At 36.9% G+C, this 7,998-nt stretch overlaps 1 protein-coding gene across 3 annotated transcripts in view; it reads right to left on the bottom strand.

Moving 5' to 3' along the window:
• Positions 1-2,423: 2,423 nt before the first annotated feature.
• Positions 2,424-7,998, bottom strand: part of LOC126738592 (ets DNA-binding protein pokkuri) — a 28,811-nt gene continuing 23,236 nt past the window's right edge. For all 3 annotated transcript variants that reach the window (XM_050443992.1, XM_050443991.1, XM_050443993.1), the window contains exons 4-6: positions 7,071-7,590; positions 6,737-6,986; positions 2,424-3,577 (exon numbers count right to left, since the gene is read on the bottom strand). In XM_050443992.1, the coding sequence (XP_050299949.1) occupies positions 3,142-3,577; positions 6,737-6,986; positions 7,071-7,590 (1,206 nt within the window). In that variant the 3' untranslated portion in view covers positions 2,424-3,141. The remainder of the gene's footprint in view (positions 3,578-6,736; positions 6,987-7,070; positions 7,591-7,998) is intronic.

Raw genomic sequence — 7,998 nt, 5'->3', positions numbered from 1 at the left:
TTTGAACACCTTTTACAAAAAAACCCTCCAGAGAAAGTGGACTTGGAGAAGCCCGGACGGACAAATAAAAAACGAAATAGACTATATAATTTCCAACAGACGAGACATATGCCAAGATGTGTCTGTCTTAAACTCTTTCGATACAGGCAGCGACCACCGATTGGTCCTAACAAGATTGCTAATCAACACTAAAGCTGAAAGGAAAAAGATGGTTCAAAAAGGAAAGTATCCAACCACTGAAACATTTATGTCAAAGGTAGACGAATACCAAACTATTCTAGAAGCCAAACTGCACAACTTAAATTACCTGAAGAAAATGGAACTGTACGAGCTATCAACGACCATAACGAGCAGTATCCAGGTAGCAACAAAGAAAACTTGCTGTAAGTACAAAGTAAAAAAACCATCCAAACTAAGCCCAAACACACTGAAGCTAATAGACCAAAGGAAAAGAACTGCCAGAGACTCAAATGAATACATGGAGATATCTAAAATAATAAACAAAGAATGTCGAAAAGACCTAAGATCTCATAATAATCAGCTAATAGAAAGAGCTATTGAAAAAAACTCAAACATGAAAATACTCAGGTCAAATATGTCTGGAGGAAGGAAAACACTTTTTAAAATAAAAAATAAAAATGGGGAAACGGTTACAGATAGACAAGGTGTAATAAATGTCATTCAAGACTTCTACAAGGACTTGTATACATCAACCCTGCCTAAACCAAACATCGCCTGGCAAGAAATTCGGAACGTTGGATCCGAAGATATACCAGAAAAACTAAGAAAGGCCCTGAAACAAATGAAAAATAGGAAAGCACCTGGAGGAGACCGCGTTACCGCTGAGATGCTAAAAATGGGAGGAGCAGCGCTTGAGCATGCCCTTTGTCTCCTTTTAAACAAATGTATTAGCAAAGAGAAAATACCGGAATCTTGGCAAATGCCATCTTCAAAAAAGGGGACAACACCAATATTGCAAACTATCGACCGATCAGTCTTCTTTTACACTTGTACAAACTTCTCTTCAAAAGTTTTGACCAACCGGCTGACAAATAAACTTGACTTCTATCAACCAGTCGAGCAAGCAGGATTCAGTAAGGAATTTAGTACAAATGACCATCTACAAACCGTTCGTACTCTAATAGAGAAATGCTCCGAGTATAACATAACTCTGCACATGGCATTCGTCGATTACGAGAAGGCGTTCGATTCTGTCGAGACCTGGGCTGTCCTGAACGCAATGGATGAGGCAAGAATTGACACAAGATACTCCAAACTTATAAAACACATCTACGACAACGCAACACTACAAGTGACCATCAACGAAGAAGCATCAACAAATAAGATCAAGATAGAAAAGGGGGTCCGTCAAGGAGATACCATATCCCCTAAGCTCTTCACGATGGCACTGGAAAGCTCGTTTAAAAAGCTGCCATGGGGAAATAAAGGTATCAACGTAGATGGAGCTCGACTAAGTCACCTTCGATTTGCTGATGATATTGTTGTCATTAGAGATGACATCAACGAGCTAAAATATATGTTGGAAGAACTGCAAGAAACATCAAAATAAATCGGACTCAAGATGAATCTAAACAAAACCAAAATAATGACCAACGAACAAACAGTAAAAACTATAGAAGGCCACGCTCTCGAAAACGTCGAGGAATACATATACCTGGGCCACGCTGTCAGACTGGGAAAACAAAACCAAACAGCCAAAATATCCCGGAGAACAAGACTTAGCTGGGCAGCATTCGGAAGACTAGGATACGTTTTAAAATCCCAAAGCATCCCAATTAATCTTAAGCGGAAAGTCTACGAGGCTTGCATATTACACGTTACAACGTATGGACTTGAGACGATGACACTGACAAAGAGGAGCGCAAAAAGACTCAAAACAACCCAGAGAGCCATGGAGCGCGCCATGCTGGGAACTAGCTTAAGAGACCACATTAGAAACGATGAGATTCGAAAAAGGACAAAGGTAACGGATGTTATGAGAAGAGTAGCCGAACTAAAATGGAGATGGGCAGGTCACGTTGCAAGGCAAGACTCATCTAGATGGACTAACAAAATCATGCAATGGCGCCCAAGAGCCACAAAAAGAAATGCGGGAAGGCCACCAACGCGGTGGCGGGACGACATCCAACGAATAGCAGGGAGAAACTGGCTCCAAACTGCCCTAGATAGACAAACATGGAAAGCACTGGAAGAGGCCTACATTCAGGAGTGGATAGATACAGGCTAGAGGAGAAGGAGGAGGAGATAAAAAAAAGTGGAGTAGATAAAGAAAGTGGATAAATAGGGAAGTTTAATCTTTGTGTATATTTAGTCATCTTTTCGACTTTTTTTTTGAAGATGTGTAAGATCATACTGCCGCGCATTCTTAGGATAATCTATAGGTAAAAAAAAACACAGTAAAATTCATATTTTAATATAAAAGAAATTATCTTTATTTTATTTAAATCACTTATAACAAATCTATATACATGCGTATTATCAGAACATCCTCGTAAAACCCTAAAATCTTGCCTTAAATTTTTGTAAATATTATAAACTTTTTAAAAATATTTAAATTTTTTTTCTTATAAATCACACTCAGGTCTGAGTTAATATGTGAAGAGATCACAGAGAACATTTCACTTAAATCTACGGGGCGATATAATTATTATTAAACCCAGTATTTAATGATGAACATTAATCTTGAATCCACAAAAATTTCAATGGAATGTTCCTATTTCTTTTTTTTTTGCTAATATAATAGTGAATTCAATCAAAAGATTCCCAGTCTGTCTCTTTTCCTTTTTTGTACATTAAATTTTCATTGTTATTGTCGTTGTTTCTTTTCGATTACAAGTAGTTAAAGCTGCCAGACTTGCACAAAAAAAAAATTATTAAATTAGTTTGGCACGTAAATCAAGAGAAAAAAACAAACAAATTGCACTATAAAAATAATAATAATAAACATCCTAAACTCTATTATATACACGACGAAACAAATAATCATCACCTTTCTTGCACTTTTTAACTCTTATTGGCACAAGGGTAAAACTAAACAAACAAATTCTCCCAAAAAAAAAAGTCTTTAAAGCTATAAAAACATTCTCGCTCATACCGTATCACACTCCTCACTTAAACCTACTAGCGCCCTCCTCCTCCGAACGGTGGCTGATCCGGCGAGCACACGATACTCACTTTCTTACTCCCGCTACTCAAATCCGTAGGACCGTCCATACTTAAATCGGTCGGTTTATCCTCCGGCTGTGAGGAGTGATGATAGAGCCTCTCCTCGTTCATTTGCTGTGAGTTGGCCACGTTTTGCGCCAACGCTGCTATACTCTGCTTTTGCACTTGCTCGCTCAGTTTGATGTGAGACGGTACCGCGGCGGGCATCATTGGAGGCGGTTGTTCATGTTGTTGTTGTTGCGGCTGTTGTTCCATCGGTTCCGGTTTTATCGTTATTTGGGGGATGATTTGAATTTGGGCGGGGGTCGATTTCGTTGCCGTCGGCGACATTTGTTGTCGTAGCAGCGAGATGTTTTTGATGTTTTTTAGTTCGGCAGGATTACGCAGGAATCTGAAAGAGAAAAACGCTTATTTAATATTTGTTGCATTTGGATGATTTGTTAGTTGATACGTTCTATCAGTATTAATTTGATTGAAGTAGAAGATATTAAATTTTTGGAAAATTAAGAAGATATTTATATCGATAAGGCTATACTATCTATACTAATCTATACAGTTATGTCAATCTTTTCAAAAGTTTTTGATAACTTCAGTTTTTAAGTCTCTAACTACTTAAATTGGCAATATAAAGATTTAATAATCGATGAACAGCATTGGTTTAGAGGAAGCCGATCTACAGTAACTAATCTACTCACAACATCAAACCCTTAGGTTTTCTTGGTTGGGTGCTTTGGAAAGGGGGTATCAGATTGCAGCCATATATATCAACTTCTCCTAGGCATTTGACAAAGTAAATCACTTTTGTTTATCTGCTGTTGTTCAATAAGTTAATAAATACAGGGTTTTCTGGGTTTGCAAGGGGCGTAGCTTAGTTTTGTTTGTGATCGAATGGTAAAAATTGGTAAAATTTACGCCAAGAGTGATTGGTGGAAAATCTGGAGTCCCTCAGAGCGGCCACTGTTCCCCTTCGCTATTTGGTCTATTTGCCAATGACCTTAAAGATTGTATAAAACATTGTGAATTTTTAATGTTTTTTTTTTGTATTTTTGATAATTTTTAATGATATGGATGTGGCTTTACTTCAGGGGGATTTAGACACTTTGTCTAATTAGCGTAAATGTAACTTGTTAGATCTTAACATTTCAAAATTTCGTTAAGTAAAAAGAAGAGTAAGGTGTTCATCTTATTCAATTGATGGTCAGTTTCTGCAAAGTAAAGAACAAACCAAGGATTTGGGAGTACTCTTTGATTGTCAATTAAATTTTAATGAACATGTCAACCAATAAGCAGGTAAGTCACAGCGGATGTTAGGATTTACTTTGAGGATATGTAAGGATCTTTCACTGAAAGCGGTTAAGTCAGCGTATGTTCACTTAACCGCATAGGTTGGTCAGATCACAACTTGAACATGGTTCAATTATTTGGACTCCCCAGTATAATGATTATAAGTAATTTTATTTTAATTTTGGAAATTTCTACATACTACATATGTTGGCAACGTCGCGCTAGAAGTGTAAGAAAAAGAAATGGAAAATAAAATGAAAGAGATGAGGAAAGAAAATATGACTGGAATAAATAAGACGAACTTGTGTGACGAGGGGTAGAGGGAGATGAAGAAAGAAGGAAAAAAAATAAATAAAACAAGCAGAAGAATGGAGCTGGAAAAAAGAATGAATATATGAAGAAGAAAATCAAAGCTCGATTAATAAAAAGAGAGGAAAGTATGAAGGTATAGGGATGAAGTTCAATTTGTGTAACAAGGAGAAGAGAGTGCAATGAAGAATAAAAGGAAGAACAAAATTAGTAATAAAATAAAAAAAGAATAAGAAGAAAGAAGGTATGATTTAAACTTATGAAACAAGAAAGCTTTTCACAAAGGGCTGGCATAGATTATGGCGAGACATTCTCACTTGTTATATGCTATTCTACATTAAGATTAATATTTGGTTTGTCTATAAAACTAGGATTAGACGTAATTCTTGTATATGCAAATGCTATAAGCCTATGCAGAGGCTAATGATAATCCAAATCAACGTTTCAAGTTAAAAAGTGATCTATTTAGTTTTAAACAAGCATCTAGGGCTTGGAATGATAGGGTAATTAATGTTTTACTTGAGGTGGGGTTGTTAAAGGATGTTATTAAAGGTCCAAGCATGAAGCATATCTTTATATTAAGGTCAATAATTCTTTAACTGCAATAACGAAGTTTCTTGTTTTCTTAAATAATGAAGCTGAATGTAATAAGGTAAAGACAGAGTTGAGCTTGAGATTTAAGATTAAGGATAAAGGAATGTTTAAGTATGCAGGTTGATTTTAACTAAGAATCGCATTATAACTTTCAAAGAAAATATATTCTTCAGTTATTGACGAAATTGAAAATGTTAGATGCCAAAGCAGCCCAGACTCCTATGGAAATTAAAGTAAATTTTGATGAGGTTAAAGACAACTTTAATAGTACAGAGATCCCATACCAAAGATTGATCGGTTTATGTATTTGTCAGTGTTGACGAGACCCGATATATCATTTTCTGTTAGTTTCTTAAGTCAATTTAATAACATGTATAACTGGCATGTATAAGTGCAAAAACGATTTTTAAATATTTAAAGCATACTGTAGATTATAATTTAAAATTTTGTGATGATGGAACAGAGCTACAGGGTTTTGTCCATGCATTGTTGGTTGTACATGCATGCTTGGGGTGCAAAGAGAAGGAAGACTAAGAGAGGCGAAAGATGGTAGAAGGAATAAATTAAATACCAAAATAACAATGAAAGATGGAAATGAAGGAAAAAATGAAGATGAAGAGAAGCAATGATGCTAATATACTTCAAAATGTGTGACAAGAAGAAGAAGAAGACGAAGAGCAGAGCTGTGCCGTTACAAAAAATGGCTAAAAACAAAGTCAGAAGAAGAATTAAATAGAAGCAAAAAGGAACTAGCAGAAAATTTGATTGAAAAATGCGTAGAGTAAGAAGAAAAGGAAGAACAAAAAAATAATATTAAAAGATAAAGGAAAAAATGAGGTGATGAAAAAAAATCATAAAATGGCTAAAGAGAAACTAAAGAATGGCATTAATTTATAAAATATGAAGTAGTGAGGACGCAGAGTAGAAAAGGTGAACATAAAAAGAGAGAAAAAATAGGTAGAAAATTACAAAAAAAAAAAAGAAAAATAAGGAAAACTAATAATAAAGAAGAATGAAGCAATGGGATATCAAGAAGAATAGGTGGAAGAAAGCGGGTAAAAAGATATATGAAAAATTACAAGGAAAAGAAGAAAAATAGGGGCATAAAATCCAATAAACCATGAGTGGAACTAAGGTATAAAAGTGTAAAACAAGAAGAATAAAAAAAAGGAATAAATAAATAAGGAAGAAAAGGAAGAACTTTAATAGAAAAAAGAATCAAAATATCAAAGGAGGAAAAGGGATTAAAAGAGGAAAACGGAAACAACGAACTGTGGCCAACATTGAGGAACAGCACAGACACCGACGTACAAAGAACACTTGATCCAGCGATTCTTAATATTTATATAATAGAAATACTTACTGGTAACAATGCCGTTCTCCTTGCACCTTCCTCAAAATATTGACCCTGTAGTAGTACCTCAACGCCCTCGACATCTTGTCGTAGTTCATCGACAAGTGGTTCTTCTGGATGCCCCACAGTTTCGCTAACGCGGGCGGATCTACGATCTTAAAAACACCAGTTTCTCGGTTTTTCCAGGCGATATAACTCGTGTACCGCTGTGCCGGATCGTTGAGCAGCTGTTGCAAAAAGTCCCACAGGAGACGACCATCTGAAAAAGAAGAAACGTTTCGTTAAAATTGTCACTTTGCGAGGATGAGCGGACTAAGGAAAATTATAGTTTCGTATTACTCACTGGTATTAGGCTCAGATCCTTCAGCGCTTCCAAAGAACTCCCTCTTATAAATCCCGGGACTGCCCAGATTCTCCATCTGTTTCGGACTGCGTGGCGTCAAAAACGAGATCTGCGGCATGTTCATGTAACCGGGGGTATTTGGAGGACTCCCCACGTAACCGTTCTTCGTTTCGATGAACTTCTCATCCTCGTCACTGTCGCTGGGATTCGAATTGCTCCCATTTGAACTGCTGCCGCCGTTCGCGCTAAAAATGCTATGTCCGAAGCTCATCGGCGCATCGGGATGGTTCGGGCTTCCCGATTGGCTGTCCACGGACGGGGCGGGGCTTAGGGTGACGCTGTTGCTCTGCGCCATGATGTGCGCAGCTAAACTGGCCGCGTGGCTGTTATGGTAGTCGCTGGACGGTTGCGACGTGATCGGGAGATTCCAGGAGGGGGTCGTCGGTGCCGAAGTGGGGTGCGGGGAGAGTGGGTACGCGTGGCGTGAGGTGGGGGTTATCGGGCTGTTCGGTAGCAGTCGCTGTAATGAAGAAAATGTGAGGTTAGGATAGTTCAAGCAGAAGATTAACTAATTCATCAAATAAGCTTTTACAGGAATTTGACGGTGACATTGTTCAGCTTAGGATTGCAATCAATTTGTTTAATTTTTCCAGGCATTTAAATAGGCGCAGGTTATTCCTCAGTAAATCAAATCAAAACTTTTATTTATAGACACAAATTGTATGGATTTCGTCACAGTTTAGAAAAAAATATTGCTAACTAAATAGATAACTAAAATTCAAAAATATCCACCTATACTATATATTACAAAAAAAAAGTTAAAATAGTCAAAAGTAAAGTGACATTACTGCCTAATCGGCTAGATAGCTATCCACATCATAAAAACATTTATTGGCTAGGAATTCCTTTAACTTTTTTTAAAATATCG

The sequence above is a fragment of the Anthonomus grandis genome, chromosome 7 (genome assembly GCF_022605725.1).
Source record: "Anthonomus grandis grandis chromosome 7, icAntGran1.3, whole genome shotgun sequence".
Classification (NCBI taxonomy): Eukaryota; Metazoa; Arthropoda; class Insecta; order Coleoptera; family Curculionidae; genus Anthonomus; species Anthonomus grandis.
This window is presented reverse-complemented; position numbering and strand designations above follow the sequence as displayed.